General features: G+C 45.1%; 1 protein-coding gene across 11 annotated transcripts in view; it reads left to right on the top strand.

The window, feature by feature from the left end:
* The window catches only part of LOC6544091 (four and a half LIM domains protein 2), a 57325-nt gene that overhangs the window by 24038 nt on the left and 7923 nt on the right, over positions 1-25364 (top strand). For 3 of the 11 annotated variants that reach the window (XM_026977847.1, XM_026977849.1, XM_026977848.1), the window contains 4 exons: positions 7868-8244; positions 8798-9042; positions 23167-23367; positions 24208-24382. In XM_026977847.1, coding sequence (XP_026833648.1) covers positions 7868-8244; positions 8798-9042; positions 23167-23367; positions 24208-24382 — 998 coding nt within the window. Of the gene's footprint in view, positions 1-2159; positions 2268-7186; positions 7544-7867; positions 8245-8797; positions 9043-10517; positions 13426-13493; positions 13557-13727; positions 18508-22227; positions 22647-22688; positions 22929-23166; positions 23368-24207; positions 24383-25364 lie in introns of those variants that run through there. The other 8 variants (XM_026977850.1, XM_015157580.2, XM_026977846.1 and 5 more) reach the window with 8 other exon arrangements.

The raw sequence follows: 25364 nt of genomic DNA, 5'->3' as shown, positions 1-25364 counted from the left end.
TAGCCGTAATCGATGTGCTGCCAAAAGAAGATACATTATCCAGATACATTAAAAACATTGGCTTTGCACTGCCGAGTTGTTCCGGCAGTTGGTCGGTTTTAGCTGGGCTCGTCTGCGTGTCCATTAATCAGCTGCCTCGCCAAAGTCACGTTTTGCATTTCGCCAGTGTATCTTTGTATCTGCGAGACAGCTTGTGTGTGGATGTGGATGTGGATACACTTAATGCGGCTGCTTATCAAGTTGACAGACATTGCGGCGACACCGCACAAACTACCTGGATGTGTTTGGAGCCTGGACTTTTGTGAGCCTCTAATTAAGTGGTTTCAAACTGGAACTTGAACTTTGCCAGGCGATGGTCATCAATCTTGCCCAGATATAGATACAGATACAAGCATGCATGCAGATACAGACGTCAGTGAGCGCACATTAGATGCCTGATTTTATTGTACAATTTACGAAATTAATCATTAAAATTTACGATTAAGCGAGGCAAAAAATCTACATAAATTACAGCCAGCATTGTGACAGAGATGGGTGTGTTGACTCTTCTCTTCGTGCTCGTGCGCCATGAATGAAAACACTTGGCCACACCAATCAAACGGATCCCTGGGCCCCTCACACCCGCCTCTGGGCACACCACCCACTCAAAGGCTTTGTGTATTTTTAGTGCAAATATACAAATTTGACCAAGTGCTGCTAGCAGAAGCGAGCAAAGCGAATCCAATGGCATCATAATATTATTAAAGCAGTTGCGTAGTCTAAAATAGTTAGGCGAAAGGGGGTGTTGTTTTAGAAAACATCGGGTAAATGATTTAATAACATTTTGCGGTCTAATCAAGAATCGTTCTAAGGACAAATAAATAAAGAGTTGGTAGAACTTGGGTTCTTTTCGGAGACGTGTGTTGCCAAGTGAACTATGAGGTAAACAAAAACGTATGGTAATTCTATTGAATTCCTTACAAAAACTTCAATCGGCTTAAAATACCTTGAGTTATTGGGTAATACATTCGAGAACTTAAACGAGCATAAAACTCGAGTCAAGAACACCTTATGTGAAGTGATGCTTGTTTTTATGTCTTTGAACTACATTTTCCTCAAGAACCCCTTAACAGATCCCCTTTTGAGAACGTCCCTTGATTTTTTATGGCCCATTTGCGCTGTCTCTATGGTTTTTGTCCAGCTTACCCCGCCCTTCCCGCCTTCCCCGCCCAGCGACAGTTGGCCTTTTAGCTAGTTGGGTTCTTTGCTTATAAATAATTGCAGTTCGGAATTTGTTTCATGTCTGCGCACTGCTACATGTGGCAATCAAAGTCAAAGTGTGGATAAATGTCGCAGACGCTTTTGATAAATGGCTGGGGCAACTGGCTGGGTGCTGAGGTCGGTCATCCACTGCGACCTTGACCGCCTTCCGAGGGGCGGAAGCCAGAAAGTGCATATGCTTGGTTTACATTTCGAGTAATAAGTGCAGGGACCGATGACCATTAATTTGCCGGAATTACCTTAGCACCCTCCACTCATTTGCTTCCATCTCCCTGCTTGTTCCCCGAAAAACCCACTATCTAAGCGCTTCGCCAGCCAAGCGCACTACCTGTTGACTCGTTAACTCAGGTTAGTGGCACACTGTGAAAATTGTATTTACTTTAATGTGTGATTAGATAAAAGAAATGATTGTGCCAGTTAACGTGAGTAACTTAAGGAAAGGCAGAAACAAATAAAGTTCTTGAGAACATAGTGCATGAGAAGCTAGTATGTTACTAAAATCAGCTTAATCTCCCAGTACGGGATAGTTTCTCTCAGTGCTGAAGCTGCAACTCCCACCACATTGTCGCTTCCCATGCACGTGTGTGTGTGTGTGCTAATGAAGAGGGCCATAAAAAAGCAGCGCAATGCATTGCTAATAAGCGGTTCTTGCGGCTCTCTCGCTCCCCCTTCCCGCACCCCCTCCCCTTGGATGCAGTGGAGCACACTTGTGCGTTGCCATTATCGCACACCTTTTGGAGCAATCCCCTGACCAACCCACCCACTCTCTTTCTGCACCGCTCTCTTCCTTCACCGCTTTCTTCGTTCGGCTTTCTTCTCGGGGCTTTTATGCTGGGCTTCGGCCCGCGACTTCGACTGCCGAACGGTGTGCGCAGACAGCGACGCCGACGCAGCAGAGTTCAGTTAGAATTGGATTGCTGAACGGTGCGGTTGTCGGCGGCGTTCATTCCTAGCGATTTGCGCGCGTTTCGCACGCGTTTTCCCCAGTCGGTTTGCGGTGTTGTGGAGTAAATTTAAAATAAATTGAATTAAATTTAATTGCACATTTTTCCGTATACTCACCTCTGGACTTGGCCATTGACTTGGCGGGGGTGTGACGTGGGTGCGCTTATATTTGCTCGATCTGAAGTGTTTAACATTTATTTGAATCGTAAACAAAAACATATCGCCACGATTTGTTTACATTTTGTTGTGCGGTTTCTGGTTGCTTTATTTTTATTACTGAAAAATGCAAATGTCAATTGCCGGAATTAAAATATATCACACTGCAGAGGGGAATTTCGAAAGAAATATTCCTTGGATTATTAATATTTCACTTGTCCCGAGAATGATTCAGTTTTCGGATTACACTCCCACCTATTTTAAAATTTTATCCCACACACTGACAATTGTTTTTCCTTTTCCCTTTTCACGGCCCATTGCGCTTTTCTCAACTTTGTAACACATTGTGACCAGATTTCGCGGAACTGTAACCCCCGGAAAATTTTTGCATCAGTGCTGAGTGATAAATGTTTATGCGATGGTATCGAGATCTTAAATCGTAATATGTAGTTCTCGGAAATTCAGTGACGTTTCTACAATTTCACTGATCCAGCTTTTTGGGTCAGCCTGACAACTCAATGGGTTAATGTGGGGCTTATTCGCACTACATTAATGAGACAATAACGCGGGGGTGATTGCCAGCTATCATGCAACTCACATACTTTAAATCATAATAAATTACTGAGTATTAACGGTGCTAAGCCGAGTAAACAGAATAACTGGGTAATGGGGTGTTTGCTCCCGATCGGTCAGATTGATAGTGAGTTCCTAGTTCTAGAGCAGGCGGATTGGGAGAACAGAGTTATCAGTTTTCCTATGACGTTTTGTTATCTTCATAAGTGTTATCTGGACGCCAGGTTAGCGACCCATTAAACCTACGGATATCAAATTGTAATTGTTCTCATGCTATTTCAAAAGTAACTAAAGTAACTTAGACTGAAAATATTTCTGCCAGCAAAATCAAATTGCAATACCAGTAAGTTTTATTTTAACTACTGTTACCATTCGCGACTGCTTCCTAATATCAATAGTATTTGAATTCATTTACTTTGAAATTGTTTCGAATTAAATTATGGGAAACGTTTGTTTTAAACTACTCGTGGATAGTTAGTTACTCAACCTAGTTTTCTTTGATGCATTTTCCTTTTATTCTCCCTACGTTTTCCTGCAGAAATCGCATTGGCTTTGTAGTGATTTATGCAGTGACATTTGCGGTTCATCTCTGTGGGAACCCCCGCAAGGTTGAAATAATTCACAATGCAATTTGTTGCTAAAGAATATTCTATCTGCTTTCCGTCCGACAGCCCCAACCACTTTCAGCATAACCCCATGCTCGTAAATATCAACTAAGCTGCCCTCGGTTATGGGCAATATGGGAAGTGGGGTTGTGAGGGGCTGTGCATCCTGTAGTGCATATGTTAATTATCCCACCTGCCCGCTGATAGTGGGGTAACCCTTTCAGAAGAGCCGAATGGAGGGGTAATGCTACTCACTGATTCAATTAGCGGTGGCCTTACGCACAAGCCCATATTTACGGGTGCACAGTAAAAAATTACCACTACATGAGTAGAACAGAGAAAGAAATCGGCTTATGAGCTGTTTATAACATTGTTATATACGTTTAATTGTCTTAGTATGTGATTTAAGCGCACCCTTAGTACATCTTTAGTTAGTTTTGATTTGTGTTGTCTCTAATTTTTGCCACTTGTTCGCTGTGCAGCTGAAGTGTGGGGCAATGCAGCTCGGGTATAACTATATAAATATATAGGGCAATCTGAGCGTCCAACAGTAAAGTGCATTGTTCTGTTGTTGTTGGGTTAATCGCATTAAAAGTCATTTAATCGAAAGCAAAAAGAGAACTTTTCTTTGCCCCCCTGCACCCCGCATCGTGGCTTCAGTGGGAGGGAGCGAGCGGTGTCAAGTGGGTGGGGGTGGGGGTGGGAAACAGGGACCACAGCTCATAATTGAGATTTGTTGCACTCCAGCGTTGACTTTTATGCGAGCGCTTTTATTGTTTATTGTTTACAGCGGCAACATGTAAGTGCAATTACTGCGGAAAATTGGATTTCCTCCCTGCGGAAAAGCTCTCCTGCTGGCTGGGATGGTCTTAGCGTTCGAGTTTTGCTTTTCGGGAGGTGGCAAACAAATTGTTGGTCAAACAATGCTGATTGCTCTCTCGCCCAAACAGGGCGATACTATACTGAAGGATATTGCGAATTGGGGCCGGGGCGATGGCACAGTGCGCGTAGCCCCAAAAGTTTTCCAATTGCGGTTGCCGCACGGCGTTTGCCTCTATAAACGAAAGTGACTTTGGGGCTTATCAATTGTGATTGTGGGGCCGGGTTACCTACAGCAACATGCTGCAGCACCCCACACCCATCGCGAAATGCTGCGGGGCCTAACAAGAAAAGTTGTCGCCGAGTTTGACTGTCTATTTGTGCGGGAGTGTGAGAGCTACAGTGCTTGCCAAAACCATAAAGCCATGTACCAGACACTGCATGAACGAATCTCGGATCTCGTTAAGTGTACTGATGTGGCAACTTTCTGACTAAAATTGTGTATATAACAAATTTTAACGTTATTTGTCTGAGAGTGAAGAACACACGACAGACTTCAAGACTGATACCTTTTCAATAAATTTCCATTTCTGGATTACAAATTTGAATTCTATGGACACCTAACTTGGCAAATATTTAACAGAGTTTCTTTAATTGGCTCATTAAAAGTTTCAAAGTACTAAGCGTTATGCTCTGCACTGTAGCAAACTTTTGGCCTTTAATTACATTTATCTGGCAAAAGTTTCAGCCCCGAAACTAGTTTTATTTGTTTGTCATACGCATTTCTGTTGATTGTACACCATACGATATCAGTTATTATTATATTATGAAGCTCTTTTTATGCCATTGCTATTGTTCCTTGTTGCCCATTTCAATTAAATGAAAATCTTTGCCAGATGGTAAAGCGCATAGCGTTCGCTTTTTCGCGTCTGTTTTTGATGTGACAAAAAAATCTTGTCGCACAGAGGGTTCTAATCTGAAATGAGCACGTTTTAATGGCCTTTTAATCGTTTATTCTGCGATAACACTGCGCATCTTCCCTCCGCTGAAGACTGAAAGCAAACAGGGAGATACAAAGTCTGTTTTACAGGCAGATACGAGTAAAGAAAAGTCGGGAGAGTAGGAGTCATTGTAAGCCATATAAACATATTAGCACATATGGCCCGCATTGGTGCATTATGAGCTGACTCTGGGCAAACAAATGTGTTCCTCAAGGTCCCCGAATCCAATGAAATCCAGAGACTCAGTTCCCCATACAGCTGCGGGCATTCTAAATTCACTTGAACATTTAAATATAGAATCTGCCCGTGTGATCTATCTTGTACTTGGAAATCTGTCAAATTGATTTTGTTGCTACATCAATTACGGAAATGACATTTATTCTGGGAGGGGTTTGGTTAGGACTCGTCTGCTTTTTATTTTTGTTTGCCTTAATTTAAAATCGATTTGTATCAATTTTCTGAGGGGCTCAAATGTACATACATACATATATGCTAGGCATGATGTATTTTATAATAACTAATTAAAAATAATTTGCATTTACTAATCTTTATTTTGATTTTTATGCTTTTGGGAGGAAGTAGCATACCTCAAATCAACAAGCACTTACATTTAATACTTCCCCAATCAAGATAAATACTATAAATATAGCTACGTGACCCAATAATGATTCCAACCGCCGTGTAAAATTCTGGCTAATCTTATCAAAATGTTATTCTGAGTAGCCCCTTTAATTATAGAGTATTCTTCATAGCCTGGGACTTTGGAATGTAAACATAACACGATATAGATCTCGCCAGAACCTTGACTTTGTGTGTCACAGAAACATGACTCAACTGCAATCACATTAAATTATTCCATTTATTTGCATTACCTGGGACAAGTCTCCGTCTCCTCGAGCCAGCAAAAGCGAAACCTGTTGCACTTTTCCGCCTCGCAGTCGTGAGCAATTAGCAAACAGTTCCTCATTTTCCAGACAAGTCCATAGTAGGACAGCTGGCATTTCGAGACCATTTACCCTCCGTTTTCCGTTCCATATAGCCATTTGGACAATCGCCAGTCCCTGTTTCCATTTGATAGCATTTAGGTGGAAGAACTCACGTCGGCTTATCTTATTTTGAACGCTAACGCAGTTTGGCCTCCGTCGATGATTGAGCAAATGGAATTTGGCAATTTCGCTTTTGGGTTTTGGGTTTTTGGTCTCAGCTCCCCCGATGACATCACACACACTGATGGCCAATCCTACCCAGGATTGGTGGGTGCGTGTGTGTGAGGGGAGAGACCTTTATTAATCTTATCAAAAGATGCTTCTCTACCTTTTATTTTATTTCATTGCTTGGGCGTTTTTATTCTCGCTAAATGTCATCCCGACCGACGGGCCATAATCGTGAGCTCATTTTATCTGGCCTTCTTTTTTTGCAATCTACTGCTTTAGAAACGCCAAAGAGTATGGTAGGAACTTTAAAAATTCAATAATAATTAGCTGATGTTTTACAAAAATCTTATTTACTATTCAGTCTACAGTTTATCTTTCTGTGTACTGGTAACGGGCTTACGCACAATTCCACTGGTGTGGGCGTATTTATGATTGTGATTATTTTGCTTGTAGCTCTAATTGAAAAATAAGTAAACAAGCAATTATAGAAATTCCCAGCCCGCAGAATACCGCGCAGAGGTAAAATTCAATTCTTGGATAGTAAACAAGTGGTATCAGAACAAAGGTCAAATTAGCACTTTAATCAAAATGTCAATGAGCAAATAATGCGCACCGACGTGCCGAATGAAAGGTGATTTAGCCTAAAACGCGAGTTTCTCTTATTTTCGTGGAGGTGGCAGAGCGAAACACCAAAGAAGAACCGACGAATTGTGCCGAGTCAGGCAATAAGAAACGATATTTAAGCAGAAACACATGAAAGCCAAGCCAAGTTCATTAAGGCAAACGGCAACAGTAATAGGAATAAAAAAGTAGCGGATAAAAAGCCGAAACCCCTAAGTTCAAAGTGCGGGTAAAAGTGGCGTAAAATGGTGAAAATGCTCGATCTGGACCGTCACGCAGAGTGCCCACTGTGGGCGGCACTGGCCTCCTCGGATGTTCCATGGACGGGAATGGACTACGCCTGCCTCAACGTGCTCAGTATCTACTGCAAAGTATTCGATAGGAAGGAAATATACGATCTCATAGTGAGGTAAGGCCCTAGGCGGGTTCGCAAAGCTGCCGCTGGATGGCGCCATGCGAACTTGCGACCGAGCATACCGAAGCTGCGCACAGTGGACGTGGCAAGATTTACGTTTATAAAATTATGAAATATTTCGCAAAAGCAAATCGTAAATATTTTGGTGTTTATATGTATTATGTTTTGATAGATAGAAGTTTTGATAGAAGCTAGATATTTTTTTTATTTACGCCACATTCAAATGTTCAAGCATTTTCGTTACTATTTCAATAACTTTATATGCATATAAAATATAAAGAAAGTATTTAACAATCCCCTTTCTCTATTATTTTCCAGGAAAACCTGCCAGTCCTGCAAGTGTCCTCGCGAGGCGCATGCCATCTACCAGCAACAGACGACCAACGTGCACGAGCGGCTCGGCTTCAAGTTGGTCTCTCCGGCGGATTCCGGAGTGGAGGCACGGGATCTGGGCTTCACGTGGGTTCCGCCCGGAGCGCGTGCCTCCTCGCGGATCAACCGCTACTTCGAGCAGCTGCCCGACGAAGTGGTGCCCCGGCTGGGCAGCGAGGGCGCCTGCAGCCGGGAGCGCCAGATCTCGTACCAGCTGCCCAAGCAGGACCTCTCGCTGGAGCACTGTAAGCACCTGGAGGTGCAGCACGAGGCATCCTTCGAGGACTTTGTGACGGCGCGAAACGAGATCGCACTGGACATAGGTAAGGCTAGATCAAAAATCGGACTTTTCAAATGCATTAAGGGCAAAATTAATAAGATGTTTATCCACTTTTAATTTAACAATTTTGTTTCTTTATTTTATTATTATACCCGTTACTCGAACAAAACTGTCACGGCCATACTTTTGAAAAATGTTGTGATATTTTTTCATTTTTAAATATATCTTGTAAACTTCTATAGATTTGCTAAACAATTTTTGGCCACGCCCGCACCAATGCCCACAAACCTGCCAAAACTGTCACGCCCACACTTTTGAACAATTTTTTTTTTTCATTTCTTAATTTTATTTCTTTTCCACTTCCACTAACTGAGTTATCTGGGTATCTGATAGTCGGGGAACTCGACTATATCATTTTATCTTGTTTTATTTTCAATTCGAAGCTGTTTTTAAAAGATCTTAGAATGAAAATATGTTTATCGCGTTTAATCTCTAATGACCACTTTACTCAGAGGGAATGGCTTTAGTTGTAATTTCCTGACCCCACCCAGAATGACCTAACTGATTGCGTTTTGCATTATTTTCCGGTTGAATAGCCTACATCAAGGATGCCCCCTACGATGAGCATTGTGCGCACTGTGATAACGAGATAGCCGCCGGCGAACTAGTTGTGGCGGCGCCCAAGTTCGTGGAGAGCGTGATGTGGCACCCCAAGTGCTTCACCTGCAGCACCTGCAACTCGCTCCTGGTGGACCTCACCTACTGCGTCCACGACGACAAGGTCTACTGCGAGCGCCACTATGCGGAAATGCTGAAGCCCCGCTGCGCTGGCTGTGATGAGGTGAGTCTTTGCCCCCCAATAGCCCCTTCTATCCGATCCCTAATTGACAAATATTGTGTGGCACACTTTTGGGGCACATTCTGCAGATGGTATCTGTGTGTCGCCTGGCGAAGCGAGAGTGTCCGTGTGAGTGAGTGCTCGCTGTCACGGGCTCTGGTTTTTATCGCCCGCCGCACGCAGTTCAGTTTATTGCATAGGTGCGGCTATCGCCCTTTCCAAAGGTTATGGCATTTCCATTGAACTTCACTTGGCTGCCCGTAGGAGTCGGGGATCTCCTCCCCTTCGGTGATATCCTCCAGCTCCCCAATGCAGCGACCCGCGACTCGCGAGTGGCGATGGCAACAAAGAAATGAAGGCAGTTCATTGGCAGCATTGGCTGTTGACGCGTTGTCATCCGTCGAGCGGAAGTTCATTGCGAGTCGGCCGGATATTTGTGGCATTCGGTTAAGGTCAGAGCTTGCTAAAAATTGCTGCAGGTATCCGCAGTTCGCTATTAATAAGTAAATAATGGTGTAGCAAAGATTCCCTATCCACTGAAAATCAGTTTCTGATGCATTCTGATCATGGACATATTTATTTTGATCTTAAAAATAGATTGGGGGTGTGAATAAATACGCGTTTTTCGTGCTGATCGAGTTTTTAAATATATATTCCAATAGGTTTAAATTCATTCATGATGAATTTATATTCTCAGCCCATGACAAAGAAACACTTTCCCTTTTGTTTCGAAAAGCTAAATAAACATATGATAATATCAGCACCCCAGATGACCCATTTATTCACATAAATCTATGTACGTGTATTTTTGGCACAATTTCTAATGACAATCAGGAGACGAAAATAAACAAAGGAATACAAAAATAGTTCGGCTCTCTGGGGCAAGAACATAATTATGCGGCGTTTGACAATAATTATACTGATTCTGTCTATTGTTGGCGGTGGAAAATGCAAAGAAAACGCAGAAGAGAACCACAGCGAAATCGGCGATAAAGAAATTTATGGCAAACATTTGTGTGCAATCCGCTCGGAGGCGGGGAAATGGGGCGTGGCGACCCTGGCCCCAGAAGCCCCCGCTGTCCATGCCAAAGAAAACTGATTTGCAAACACTAGGAACAGTAAAAGTCATTCCCATATGAATTACGAACTCTAAACTAAATTGTTTCACACTTTTGCAAATTCCGAATTGTATTTTGCAAATAAACAAGGAATTGGGCAATTTATAAACAAAATTGTATCTCTGCATTCAAAACTTAAATATTATTTTCTTGAAATCGAAGACTTGATGTGGGCATTAATGCCAAATTGACCATTTTTATGGAAACTGGCACCTCAGCTCTGTTCAATATTATTGAAGCCAACTGTGCGTATGAATAATATGTGTGGAATGCAGTATACAAAGATCTTGTTTGCAAAAAAAGGGTGATTTAAAAAATAATGTAATTAATTTTTATTTGCTTTTTTTTGGGACTCAAATAGTTTTAATGATACACACTTATTTGATTGAATTGATAGTTTCGATTGATTTTTCTTATCTGATTTATGGCCATGTCGCTTACTGTTCTCCCGCACGAAAACGGCGAGCAAAGCAGAAAGTGGCGAAAAGTGTTTTGTGAAAAACAGCAATAGAAGCATAGACCGAAATAGATCCACCGAAAGAAAAGGGGGCGCGGCCGGCGGGTTGTCGACTAAACTGATTAGAAAATCCGCCTTGGCCAATTCCGATTGCTTTGGCATTTGACACGGAGGCAGTGCAACAGCGGCAGCGGACAGAAGCAGTAGCAAAAGCAAAAAGGAGATACATTTGTGTTGCCAAATTGCCAGCGACAAAAGTGGACGATGTCTTGTCAGTTCTACAGGCCTTTTGCTCTCAACGCTGGCCGTCAATTAGCGCCGTTTGCCATTTGAACGGATTCGGTTCTTGGCGGTTCTCTCGCCGCTGATTCACTTGTTCTCTAGAAATCGGGGGTCCCATGGGCATTTGCTGATTTGCTGGGGCATTAATCAGTTGCAAGACGATCGATTAGCGGAAAACAAGAGCCCGCCCGTGCAACTGCATCCGCCTGGCGATTTGGCCATCTCCATCTCCGATTCTCCTCGCTACGCGCTCTCATAAGTCGTGTCAAAACGTAGATAATGAATATATATCAATGATTGGTCCAATGATTTGTGAGCGAAAGTGAAATAAATAGTTTTCGAATTACCTAATCGACTGGCCATTAATGTGAGTGGTGTGAATTTTCGAGTGCGTGGTGAATATATTTTATATAATACGTGTTAGCCGATTCGGTTCTCGACGACATATACTCTCATTGAATCGGCGAACGTTGGAGGATTCGGATTCCGTTCGATTTTGGGCATTACGCAATGGCCGCTGAAGAGACGGCGCTAACCGGCGTCGGCGAGCTGCTTTTCTCGCTGCTAATTGGATACCTGGGCGCCCTGGAATTCGCCTTTGTGGCGCGCCATCTATACCACTGGACCTTCCAACATCCCGACGATTCTGCTGCAGATGCAGCAGCTGATGCAGAAGAATTGCCTCGAATGCGAGAGCGATTGGATAAGCAGATCAAGGAGGCGGCTGAGAAGGAAGCTCTGGCGGGAAGCAATGTCATGCAGGATGGTGTCCAATATATCAATGGAATACGAGTGGATCCTGCTGGTGATAAGAGGGAAGCTTTGGCCGCCGAACTGGCACGTCAACAGCAGATCGAAGCCGATACGAGACGTCAGCTGGCCGAGGCCGAGAGCAAACTGGCAGAAGAACGACTACGGGTCCAGAGGGAGAAAGAAGAATCGGAGGAGCAGCAGGCGAAGCTCATAGAGGCCGAAAGACAGCGCGAAAGAGAGCAGGCGGAGAAAGAACTGCAAGAACAAAGAGACGCCGAACGCAGGCAGCTAGAAGCAGAAGCAGAAAGGCAGCGTAAACAGCGCGAAATCGAGGAGAAAGAACGCCTAGAAAACGAAAGAAAGCTGATAGAAGCCGAACGGGAAAGGGAAGAGAATGAGCGAAGACTGCAAGCAGCTGAAGAGCAGCGCGAGCGGGAAGAAAGCGAAAGAAGAATCATCGAGGCCGAGCGTCAGAGAGAGCAGGCCGAAGCCGAAAAGGAGCGTGCCGAACAACAAAGAAGCCTGGCCGAAGCCGAGGCAGCCCAAGCCGAGCGTCGTCTCTTTGAAGCCGAAATTCAGCGAGAGCGGGATCAAGCTGCCGAGGAGGAGCAGGCACTGAGGGATGCGGAGATTGTAGAGCGTCTTCTGGCAGCAGAAAGAGAGCTCAGCCCAAGCGCTACCGAGAGCGAACTGGAGGAGGATGCTGCCATCGCCGAGCAATCGCGTCGCCTGATCTCCAGCAGAACTGATCTGGAGCAGAGACAGCGGTCGATTGAGGAGAACGCCAGACGCTTTCTGGAGGCTGAGGAGGAGATGGTGATGATACAGCAGCGCCGACTTCAAGCGTCCCGCAGCAAAGAGGAGGCAGATGAATATGCGGGCATGGAACCCGTGGTGGAGGAGCCGTGTGTGAAGAAAGTGGCTCCACCCAGATTTCAGGAGCCCCTTGAAGAACTCATGGTGCATAAAGTGAAAACTCAATTTGGTCAGGGAAGTGGTTCCGAAGACGCCTACTCAGCAAAGTCAAAAACACTCACCTTCCCTGGCGTATCCGATGAAGGATCCTCCGTTGAACCAAGAACTCCGATCTCCAGCCATCAGTCGTCCTTCAGCACCCAACCCTCTGATGAAGTCAACAGAGTCGAATGTGAACGCCCTGAACCTGAAGGAGAAGATCAGGTACAGGAGGTCCAGTACACTGAGGACTACCTACGTTCCTTAGATGGCATCAAGAATCGCCCTTTGATGCGAGAGGATGGTTCTGGCAGGAGAAGGGCCTTTAAGAAGCGACGATCCAGTGGAAGCTCGAACTCCTCACGGGACTCACGTGCCTCCCGCGAGGAGGAACTAAAGATGTTCACCTCGCTAGAGGAGGAGGAGCTGCGCCACGGCGACCGGGAGGACTATAACCCCATCAAGTATACGAGTGAACCCACCCTGAAGGTTAAGTCCCACCGACGTCACAAAAGGAGTCCAGCAAAGGATGTACGACCAACGGCAGACTCGACTACATCCTTGGAGATGCTCGGTGAGGAGAGCACAAATCCCTGGGGTGATGTTGTGCCGGAGCACTACAAGGACACCGAGTTCTGGAAGCGGGAGAAGGCGCTTTCCATAGACGAGGAGGAAGTCGAGCTAGAGAGACCCTCAAGGGGCGAGGATGTGGAGGATGAAGCCACAAATGAGCCAAAATCGTCCTCCTTCGAGGAGGCCACTGAGGCACAAAACGAACAGGCAGTGGCTGCCCTAAAGCAACAACTTTCCAAGGAGCAGGTGGTAAGTAAATGAATCTGCGAATGAATCTGCCAAGGATCTTAACAAATGGTTTATTATGTGTGCGTTAGGACAAAGAAACTGAGAAGGACAACCCGCAAGCAATGGAGACCAGCGACAGCAACAAATCCAATGTAAGTGCGTAGGACAGACACCCAGCACCATTTCCCACCCACTAATTTCGACCACAACCGGAACACCACTGCCGCATAACTAACCGCCCTAACTGCTTTACCTCTTTGCTTTTCATATTGCTACTGCACCCACTTTCCGCTTGCTTTCGCGCTTCCCGTTCCCCCAAAAAGCTGCAAACCTCTACCGCAGCAGAGGAGCAGTCCAGGGGCGGTTCACCTGGCTTGCGACGCAGTCCACGTATGGATGAAATGGAGCATTACCCGGAGCGCTGGTCCGCCAGCCAGGAGCAACAGGCAGTGCAACAGCAGCCATCGCCAGCAGCACCAGCCATCAATGTCCAGCAGCCGGATACGGCTCCTTGGCGGGATCAGTACGGATTGCTGATGGAGGGACTCAGCGATTTCTACGACTTTACCGCATCTGTCAACCCATCGAGATCCCGCTCGGCATCGCGAAATCCCTCACCAGCTCCCAAGAATGTGGCCAATTTGATGGATGTGGACACTGAGCGATCACTGGAGGTTTTCGACGACACTCAGGAGGGTGTAGTGGCAGGAGAACTAAACTGCGAGTCTGTGCTTCAACTTCTGGAATCCAACTTAAACAATACCGAATGCTCGAATGACCAACTTCAAGTACAAACTGTAGCCGATGATGCCACTAATGATAAAATAGTAGTACCACTGCTACACGAACCCCTTGAGAGCTCTTCACGTGGTTCTGCCTTGGAAGAAAGGGGACGGGAGTCTTCTGTCGGAAGGATCCAATCCAGATCTCGCTCCCGTTCACCACTTTCCAGCTCAGAGAACCTAGATAGAAGCATTCATAAGCCCAGAGAGGGATTGATCGAGCAGAAGGATGGACTTGCCGATCGTGTATCCCGCTCAGGCTCAGCAGGTTCTATGGAAATCGAAACTAATGGCCATGACAGATTAAGTCCAGCCCTGGAGGTCATCCTGCCACAGCCTGTAATTGAGATTAATGAAATGGCTGACGAGCCCATGGAGGATGCGGAAACTACACCTGAAGAAATGCGACTTTTTGTAGAGACCTTGAGAGCAGAGAGGAATGCCCGCTCACGATCCCGATCTCGTTCCCGTTCTCCTCTGCCCACGGCGGGTAATATAGAAAAGAGCTTGGAAAGTCGCAGGCTGAAACGCATTCAACGCAATGATGAAATCTTCGAAAAACTACACGAACAAGTGTCTTCGCCACAGATATCAATAGAGTCCCCTTCTCCGCCAACTTCGCCGCTTCCCCTACCAGCTATATCCATTGAAATTGTCGAGCCACCGGAGGAAAGTGCTTCGCAAACCGAAGCAGAACCTGAGGATACACCGGAGAGTATGGCTAGGCTTTTCGAGCAACTTCGTCTAAATCGAGTGCGATCCCATTCTCGATCCCGATCGCGTTCGCCACTTCCGACACCAGCTCAATTGGAGCAGAGTTTACAGAAGCGTCGCGAGCGGCTGGTTGCTCAGAATGATCAGTTCTTCGAGGTTCTCCAGGAAAGAGCAAGGACACCGGAGCCCGAAACTCGCTTGACCGTGGAGTACGTCTATGAATATGTTGAGAAGAAAGACGAACAGGTTGCTGAAAGTCGCGACAAGCGATCCTTGTCCCCATCTCGCTCGCGGTCACAGTCACAGGAAAAAGTGCAGGATGATTTCCACTTGATGCTCAACCTGGAGGGTAGTGAGTTGCGCACACTACGCAAAAATAGCGAGGAGCTGGAAAGTGTCCTGGCGGGTGCAAGGCAGCGGGCGGTCGATATGGATGCCCTGGAGAAGCTACACAATGCCAATGAGGAAATGGAGCTGCGCGTGCTCAGCCCCACCAATTCGGAGTTAGAGAGAGTGGTTGAGATGACACGTGAGAATCCTGACTTGGACCGCACGGTTTCTGAGGTGGCGCGGGATCTGCAGGACGAACTCATGGCCAGCGGCTTCAAACGCTCCACCTACGTGGGGGAGTCCTTAGACCTGGGCAGCGATCAATTTAAGGAGCTACGTCGCGAGGCAGCCCAGTTTCAGAGATCCCGAAGCCCGTCTCCAGGAATGAGCATGGATTACGCCCGAGAGCAGGCAGCAACTCAAAGGGAGCTCCAAGCTGCCATTCTAGGCTCTCTGACCGAAACTCGCCTGGGAGCCAAACCCAAGACCTACTCCGAGGAGAGAACTGGCGAGTTCGAGGACATATCTGCCGCCCAGCTGGACGACTTGCGCCATCGTACCGCCGAGTTCCAGCGATCGCGTAGCCAGAGTCGCTCGCCCTTGAGAGAAGATAGTCTTACCCAGTTACGGGACATCGAAGCGGAGTCGGCTAAGAGGGAGCTGCAGGACCAGTTACTAGATAGATTAGCCGCCTCGAGCATTAATTTCGAGAATTTCTCGCGCTACCTAAATGCAGACTTCTTGGACAGCGAGCGAAGGGCCTCGGACTCGGCTTTAATGGGTGACATGGAGCCGGACGAATACCATCACTTCCGTCGCTATTCACTTGCCCAGGAACAGCCCGTCGAGGAGTATCCCAGCGATGACTACGTTTACATCTCACAAATCGAGGTGCGAACTCTAACAGGAACAAGGACTTGGTTGAAGGAAGATTTTTACACCCAGGAACCAAGGGATTTTTCCGATTCAAAAAGTCCGGTAAAAGATGAAGACTCCTGGGCAAGAGCTGTCTTGGCTGCAGAGGCGGAGGCTGCTGAATTCGATTCCACCAATGCCATCTACAGCTATGATATAGTGGGAGACCAGGAGAACTTGGATCAGGACAGGAGCAGCTCCAACGACAGCGAGGACACACGACAGACTGTGGTGGAAATTGATGACGAAGATGAGTTCGAGTTTGAGTTGGACGAGGGAATCTCGGATAACAACGAACGCACCCAGCCCACCGATGAGTCCCACCATGACACTTCCGAATGTGAAGAGGCAGAAAGGAATGCAGATCGCTACGAAAATCGAGGAGCTCAGGATTGGGAAGAGGTAGATGACATGGAGGATTTACTTGACTACGGCTTCGACGATGGTGCTGTGGGCGGAGCAACGCCCTACTCCGATCCTGACTCCTTTATCGAACAGATCTACAACGAGGCCATCAAGAACAGAAAGCAGTCTGGCATTCTAAGGGAGTACGAGACCATTGTCCAGGAGCAACTGCCTTCGGATCTCAGCGAATCTGAGAAGGAAAAGTCCGGTTCTGAAAGTGAGAAGTACGCCTTGTGGGCCAAGACCAGGCAACTGGAAAGATCGCATTCCAGTACCAGGCACTCAGAAGTGGACATTGCGTTGGGCCTGATACCAGAAAGTGAACATCGCGATTCTGAGATGCGTTATCTAGGCGATGCGCATGTGGTGGCACGACAATCTACACGTCTGCGTACCCGTTATGGATTTAATCCTAATCTCGATGTTGGTGACCTGGAAGATGACATCGAGGTGGACCTTAACTACAAGCCCAGGAGGGAGTACAACTGGCGCAAGAACTTTCGGCTGGACGACAACGAAGAAGGGGAAAGCAGTGGCCAAGTGAAAAGAGAAGAGGATGACGAAGAAGAAGCCAGAAACCAATTTGAGGATGAGTTCGGGTGGCAAGATCGGGAGCAAGAACCAGAAGAAGAACCTGAACAGGATCGGGCGCAGCCATTGTATGCAAATGAGGAAAACGGACTTAACGAGCAAGGAGAGCTATTGGAAAACCGCAGGATCAGCGTGGGCGGAGAAAGTATCACCCTCTTCAGTCGTAGTCCTGTTCGGGAAATTTTACCAGAAGTTCCTGAAGAGCTTCCGCAGGAGGAAGAAGCACTAGAGGAACAACCAGAAGCAGTGGCTCCATTGGAAGACCTGCCGGCTGAGAAGCCCAAAAAGAAAAAGAGCAAGAAGAAGCTGCGCAAAGGATCTAAAACCGAGGAGGAACTAAGGGATGATAATGATTCGGACACTCAAATGGCTTTCACTCGACGCAGTGATGACCAGGAGGCAGCGGATACGCCCAAGAGGAAAACACGCTCGAGACGAAGCTCAAGAAGTAGCTTGACCAACGAAGAGGCCAATGGAGGATCAGGACTCTTTTCACCCAGGAGCAGTCTTGCCTTTGTGGGTGAATCCTTGCAGGGCATAGCTGAATTTGAGCCACAGGAAAGAGAGGAAGAGCAGTCCGCCAAGAAAAGGACTAAAAAACGCAAGAAGACCTCCACAAAGGAAGCCAAGGAGGAAGCCCAGGAAGACACCCAAACCCAGGGCACTGAAGATTCTCAACTGGAGCAGGCACTAGCTGCTGCTCTGGCGGAGATTGCCCCCGTTTCGGTGTCCACAAATTTGACCCCAGAGTCCACGCAGCAGAACCTACTTTCCACCATTAGTACTGGACAGAGTGTCTGCATAACTCCAGCATCGTCGATCGAAGAGATTGGTGGATCGCCTTGCTCCACATCAACTACGGTGGCTGCAGTGGTTCCAGCGCGATCCGTCGTGGACACCTTCGATATACTCAAAGATGCTAATTTCTATCCGCTCTTCTAGATCGCTTGGTTCGAAAACTAACCCGTACCATCACACTCTATCAGCCATTTGATTTACTCTCTATCTGTTTCTTATAGACATGATCATAAGCCAAGTCAAGCCAAGCACAGCCCAGCACAATCCAGTCCAAGCCACATCCAAAACCGAGCACGCTGTACATGAATACTCAGTCCCAGTTAAAGATCCAGTCTCCAGAATCCAGCATCCGCTCCTCTGACTGAGGGTGAACACCCGCCCACGGGATCCCAGAGATTCCGATCTGTATAAACCATGTATTATACTAACGACACAGAAAACCTTGAACCCAAGAAATAACGAACGATTGAAGGATTGTTTACCGTAGCTGTTAGTTTGCTTAACAATTTTGTCTTTATAAAAATGACGAGAATAAAAGCCAACTGAATAAATGAAGCAAACATTTCGTTGTACTCTGCTATTAATAGTCATACACCGCACAAAAATTCGCATCTGCGGTTTGTGCCAATTCTGCACCGGTCCTCGAAATACTCGGGCATTGAGATCATTCATGTCACCCATCAATGGGCCACCAAGTGCAGCCCATACTATTCTGCACATATATTCGTGGGCCAATTTGCATTTTCCCATGATGTCATCTCTCGACACACGGCTAATTCCAATGAGCCAACACTTAAGTCCCAAAGATCCGCCAAAAGGTCCGCCGTTTAGACTTACTCGATTTTAATGCGCTGTCATTACGCCTATAAGCGAAACAAAAACAATCTGTCATAAACATGAGTTATTTATATTGCTTTTGGGCTCACACTTGCTTTTCTTGGGTCTTACGTCTGAATGATGGGCCTAAGGTCAGGGCTAGCTGGCATTATGTTTGTCTAGAGTTTGTCAATGAAAATATGGGACATCTGTTGTTCTTGGTATTCGTCGAAAATTATGTCAACGTTCTAATTAGCAACGCAAGTTTGGCTAAGCGCGGTCGGAACAAAAGTGTTCATTGAATAGGCCTTGCAGCTAAATTTGAACAATTCCAACTCTTATTGTAATATGGTATTTTGTTTTATCCCAAAAGTATGCTAATCCAAATGTTCAACTTTCGGATCGTTTTGTTTATGTCAGTTTAGCGGAAAACATTATTTTTGCACTTTCCCAGTCGTGTTTTCTTTGGCGAGATCCCGCTGTCAAGTTTTATATGTCATATCCTTAGTCAAATTAAGCAAAAGTCAGCCACCGAATGGCGACAAAGGTTCGCGGAGATAACAAATTATCTCAACGACTGTCAGGCCGCAAAAGGGGAAATTGAAAATGAAAAATTCCCAAAATATTTATGACAGGCCAACAGGAAAGTGTGTCACTCGAGTGATTTGTTTACGCAGCTCACTTGGCTTTGTTCTCCATTCTTGCACCGGGGAAACGGGCCATTTGGAATTTATTTCTGTAAAACTCATTACGTAATGCATTTGAACGCCAAATAAATGTATCTCCCCGAACTTTCGTTAGAGCCACATCCAAGCAAACACGGCCAAAACGTTGCCAAAAAGTCTTATTCAATAGTTTTGTCTTTGACATGAATTCATTTTTCTTGCGGGGCGCACTTAAAAGCCTGCGGTTATATTTTCTTTCATTTTTTTTCATTTCCCCCCAAAGTACAAGTGTACGAGTATATAGTATTTGCACTGCTCGCGGAAAATTGCCTTAAATCATTTTCTAAAAAAATCACTTGAATTATGTGCGTTCAGCTGGTAAATGAATTTTTCATATTCAGTGTCAGTTAAATGAAACACCTTTTTTTGCACACCACCGTACATTTGTTTTTGCATTTCGAAAATACGTATTAGAGTATTGAAATAGGCTTTTTGTCTCGGGAAAGTTTCCCAGTTTGCTTTTGATTTTCGCTCATTACGCCTGAAAGAAGAAATATAAAAATACGCTGGAATATACTGCCTATTCTGTCTATACGAGTATGTGTTGCCTGAATTTATGACCCAATTAACGCTTTAACGCCCGCGTGAAAAATGCCAAATAATCGTACTGAGGATCCAAGGGAGGGGACAGCGGTCACATCACGCAAAACTTTTTATCAAAGATTCGAGATGCGAAATGCGGCTTATTTTTAGACCAACTTGCAGATTGCATTTCACTCGGCTCCATTGCAGTTGTTGTTGCTCGTGTCTGCGGCGAAAATAGCAACAACTAATATACACATGCGATGCATTATTTCATAAGTACGTGTATGTGCATATAGCCAAACACGAACATATATCAAACTGCATATGATAGATAGGAGCATGGCCAGCGAATTTTGAAGCGTTATTATAGCCGGAAGCGTTATTATGTATTTCCACTTTGAGGCAGTTTAGGTAAACTCAAGTAAGAGTATATCAATTTATAAAAATATTCTGCCCATGACTTGTAAATTATTATTAACTTAATGTGATTATTTTACAACGTGCTCTTGTTATCCTAAGCATTATTTAATGCTTAAATTTATATTATATAAACGTATATTATATGACAAAACAGACAAGTCAATCCACCAAAGCTTCAACGTTTATAATTCAACGGGTTATAAATCAAAGATTTCGTTGGAATTCTTCCTTGTGGTTTATGTGTTTAAACCCCTTTAATTTGGCGATGCCCACGTCACTGGCCACATCATCATCATTGGAGCCATAAATTGCCCATCTCGGCTGTGAATCAGTTTACATCAGCATTTAGATTCCTAAACAATGTACATATTTTTTGTGATTTTCCCTCTAGCCAGAACATTTTACGAGTTGTTGATTTCGTTTATTAATCATTGTGATCGGACGGGTTCTTATTCCCCGGTTGGCTTAGACGGCCTTGTTAATAGCTTTCTACCACTGAACTGTCACTAGAACATTTCTCGGCCCATTGGCCATTTGTACTTGTTGGTTCTCGCAAAAATTTACCTTGGATGGCTGCCCTTTGGTGTCGCGTCAATTTGTCTAATGGAAATTTGCTTAATAAACGTCGGTTATTAATTGGGGAAATATTTTAATTTGCCAGAAAATGTAAGATGTGATGAGGTCATTTTGATAGATTCTTCTGCAGAATGCATAAGATCATTGAGTTTGTTCAATAATTATTAACTTGCTCTTGAAGAACGCTTGCCTTATATCATAAAATAAACAAATTCGGCTGTGAAAATACAACAAGGAGAACATAACAAACATAAACTCACAAAATAAAAATGAACATAAAGTACAGCTTTCTAGTTGTGGTATTTCTCAATTTCGGAATTTATTCTTACATTAAATAAAGATTATTTTTCCAATTTGCCGGCACACCTGTTGCCTCATTTCAATTCAATAAACATTGCCCATTGGCATCTCAATGTTGTCTGTGTGCCAAATGCTGTAATGCAAGAAACCCAAGAAACTGCGGAATGCGAAATTAAATTCAAAATATTAATACAATTTCGATAATGTATGGATACTGCCTGGAGATCAATTAGGGCATCTATTGGATTCAAAAATTCAAAAATACCGCAGGAGTGCGATAAGCCAAAATGCCAGACGCAGATCATTAGATCGTTTTAGAACCGATCCAAGGGAATAGCGATTTATGCTCCACTAGATGGCGATGGCGATGGCGATCGTGTCGTGTGTAGTGCAGTGTGGGAAGCGAGAGAATTTTCCTCGATTTTCCATTTGCGCGAGTGTTTGGGTGTGCTGCTTGTGTGTCGTGTGCACAAGCGCCAGCAACAGCAAGAAAAACACACTACTTTTCATTTGGTGAAAAATTGAAAAATGTTCAAAACTTTGACATGCGATTTTGAGTGTGTGTGTTCGTGGTGGATGGAGCGGGGGGGTGGCGGAGGGGGTCATGCCACACCCCTTTGACTGGCGGCAGGTGGGGCAAACGCCCACAACTTTTGGCACCTGAAATGCGTTCGATTTTTCATTTCGAATTCTTAGCGGTAAGCGCGAACGAAATATGGCATGCAAATTGGCCGAAATCGCTGAGAAAATTACCCAATTGCATTGCAAATTCAATAATGCCGTTAATTATTGGCGATATTTACATTGTCTACCGCAATAACTCAGCCGCCCGCCTCTGGCGCTCCGCAAAATGAATCTCTATAGAGATCCGAAGATCTGACGGATCGTAGTCGCAGTTCTCTCTGTTCTGCGCCCATTTGGCTCTCCGAGATTTTATTTTTACACTTGGCGGTGGCGAAACTAGATACAGAGCGGACTGAAAGCGGTGCAGCAGGCGTTTTGAAAAACATTTTCGGAAACCGCTGCGCCAGTTGAGATCCCGACTCGGCAAAGTTCATACCGTGCTGGACCTCCGAAATCGATCGAAGATACACAAAAAATCCGTACTAACACACCAATACAGACACGCAGCCAGACAAATCCACAAGATACAATAATTATAGAAAGTTCAGTCGGTCATTAGAGCGAGCGAGACAGCGGGCGCGATGGCGGACGTGGAAATTATGCAAACGGTGCAAACGGAAGTGAAGAAGAGCACGAAAAAGGTCAAGAAGTCGTCGAAGCGGCGCGAATCCGAGGTCCAGATCAGCGAGGTCGAGGTGGACGCCACCATCGAGGAAAGGGGGTAGGTGACCTGTGTCATGTGTGGCCCAGCACAGTTTTGTGGCAGTTCGTAACGAAAGTCTTCTGTAATCATTTCAATGCTCTTGTGCTCTTTGTCCGATCATTTTAATCATCCCAATACCTTGTTGTACAAGAAACATTTGCACATTCCAGTCAAAAGATTCCAAAATCAATATATGTATGATTGTATGTATACAAACCAATGAAAACTCTTGCATATCGAACTTTTACAAAACGACACACGTTACTACTCTACTTTCCTCGGCAATACGTTTACTAAAAGGTATCCAACAAGTCTATCTAAGCACACCCACCACCAAAGCCAGTGCCACAAAGTAAAACTACTACAAAGTTACACCCCAATACTACTGCAATACACTGCACAAAACGCAGACTATACAGAAATCCCATGAAACAGATACCCCAAACACACAATCTATGAGATGCACCCACTGTTTTGTTTGTGCCCACTTGCGCCGTGAATCCATATCTTTATCCCCGATCTCTGTGTGTGCTTGCAGCTAATTTTCAGTGGCGAGTACACAAAAGCCATGGACAAGGACTGGCACTCCGGACACTTCTGCTGCTGGCAGTGCGACGAGAGCCTCACCGGACAGCGTTACGTCATCCGGGACGACCATCCGTACTGCATCAAGTGCTACGAGAACGTGTTCGCCAATACGTGCGAGGAGTGCAACAAGATCATTGGCATCGACTCGAAGGTACGTGAATGTATTTGGATAAGGGATAGTGGATAATGGCTAAGGGAGACTGGGCATCGCCCATTTATGGCCACATGTGGGTAGTCGAAACATTTAATAACCTTTAAGTAGGCCACAAATGCAGGCAGACGGGCTTTTATACTCATATAGGTTATGAAAACCAGTTCGGATTGCAGTCGTAAAGCCGAAAAGAAATGGAATCGATAAATATTTTGGAAATCGCTCCAAAAACTTCAGATTACAACAGTTTAGCCAACAAAAAATGTATTTTTAATGTGCTTTTATGCGTGTGTTGTGAACTTTATGCCCGTTTTATTATCATCGCGCTTTTATTGTGTTGGTTTTATGCGTCTAGCCATAATTTTTTTTAATTATCGCGTTAAAATTAGAATGACAACTGCAGCACGAGGAAAATGCAATAGCATACGTTGAATTTGTTTTGGGAATGTTTGTAGAATATGCGAGCAAGGTTTCTTTAAATTGTGAATTATTTAAGGGATGTACAGCGTATATAGTTTCTAATGTTCTATGCAGTTTGAAAAATATATTTAATATAAGGGACATTAATATGGCTGCCAACAAAAGATAAAATGCCAGGTCATTTGTTTCGCTTGGCTAAAAGCCCAGCAGTCAAAAGAGACGCCCACATATCACCTTAACTGTCTATATGCCATAGAACAATTAAACTATTATAGTAATTAAATAATAGATATTATAGATAGATTAAGAGTGATAGGGTTTTAGTCAAAGGCACTTGAGTTATTTAGTAAGTTTGCATCATAATATATAGTGTAAGAATGGAGACCCGTATCTGATTCTCTTTGCTATCCTTCCATCCAGGATCTGTCCTACAAGGACAAGCACTGGCACGAGGCCTGCTTCCTGTGCTTCAAGTGCCACCTGTCGCTGGTGGACAAGCAGTTCGGAGCCAAGGCGGACAAGATCTACTGTGGAAACTGCTACGACGCCCAGTTCGCGTCCCGCTGCGATGGCTGCGGCGAGGTTTTCCGCGCAGGTAAGCGAATTCCGGGGAAACTGGGTGAAAACTGTGGCATACTTGCGGGCGGAGACTGGCTAATGGCAGCACTTTTCAATTGATTGCAATAGAGTGAAATGTTGGCCAAGAGAATCTCGGAATTCAAGTTCTTCTCGCTGCCGTTAGGGCTGGCTAATTGCAACCGCAAAATAAAGTTGACCAGGAGCCGGGCTGGTCCAGAGACTGGTTCGGCGCAGCTGGATGGGCACAGGTTTTCCGTAGCCATGGCATATCTCAAACACTGGATCAATTTATAATTCGAACGCAGGGAAATTCATTCCCACTGGCTGGATACTTGTTGGCCAAACTAGGGTGGACTGCACGTACGAGCCGTAAATCTAAACGTGATTCTTTCAACTAGTTAAAATTACCAAAATAAGCAATTTAAAGCGCTTTTAAGGAGCAATGAACTTGAGAACCAGTTGAAAGGCATTAAAATCAGTGTTTATTAAAATGTAACTCCTTTTACGTCTGAGCATTGACAAATCATTTAAAAGCGTGCAATTACCCTTAAGTAGGGCTTATTTATCTGAACCATCAGAACGTTAGCCGCTGATTTATTGCCCAAAAGCGGTCCAGCCAAAGTGGCGCGCGCGCCTTGCATTCCAAGCAACGAACTTGCCACACTCGAGTGCGTCCAGTTTCGAGATGCAAAGATACGAACGCTTACGTAAGCGCCTTGATGTCTCAACTGCAAGTTCATTGTCACCTGGCCACAGGTGAAGCGGGCAAACTGTTCCAACCCACGCCCGAACAGACCCTGAACCCGCGCTCCAAAAGCCCCAATCCGCAATCCAACCCGCTTTTCGGACAAGGTGTCTGCTCCGTTTTCAATTGTAGCGCAAATAAATATGACAGAAGGCAAACAGTGTCAGAATACATTGACTTTGTCAGCGAGTGATAAATTTATGGCTGATAAACGCCGCAGATCAGTTGCGAGCAAGCACACCAACACCCGATA

This window comes from Drosophila erecta, unplaced genomic scaffold (assembly GCF_003286155.1).
Source record: "Drosophila erecta strain 14021-0224.00,06,07 unplaced genomic scaffold, DereRS2 tig00000021-arrow-pilon, whole genome shotgun sequence".
In the NCBI taxonomy this organism is placed as follows: Eukaryota; Metazoa; Arthropoda; class Insecta; order Diptera; family Drosophilidae; genus Drosophila; species Drosophila erecta.
This window is presented reverse-complemented; position numbering and strand designations above follow the sequence as displayed.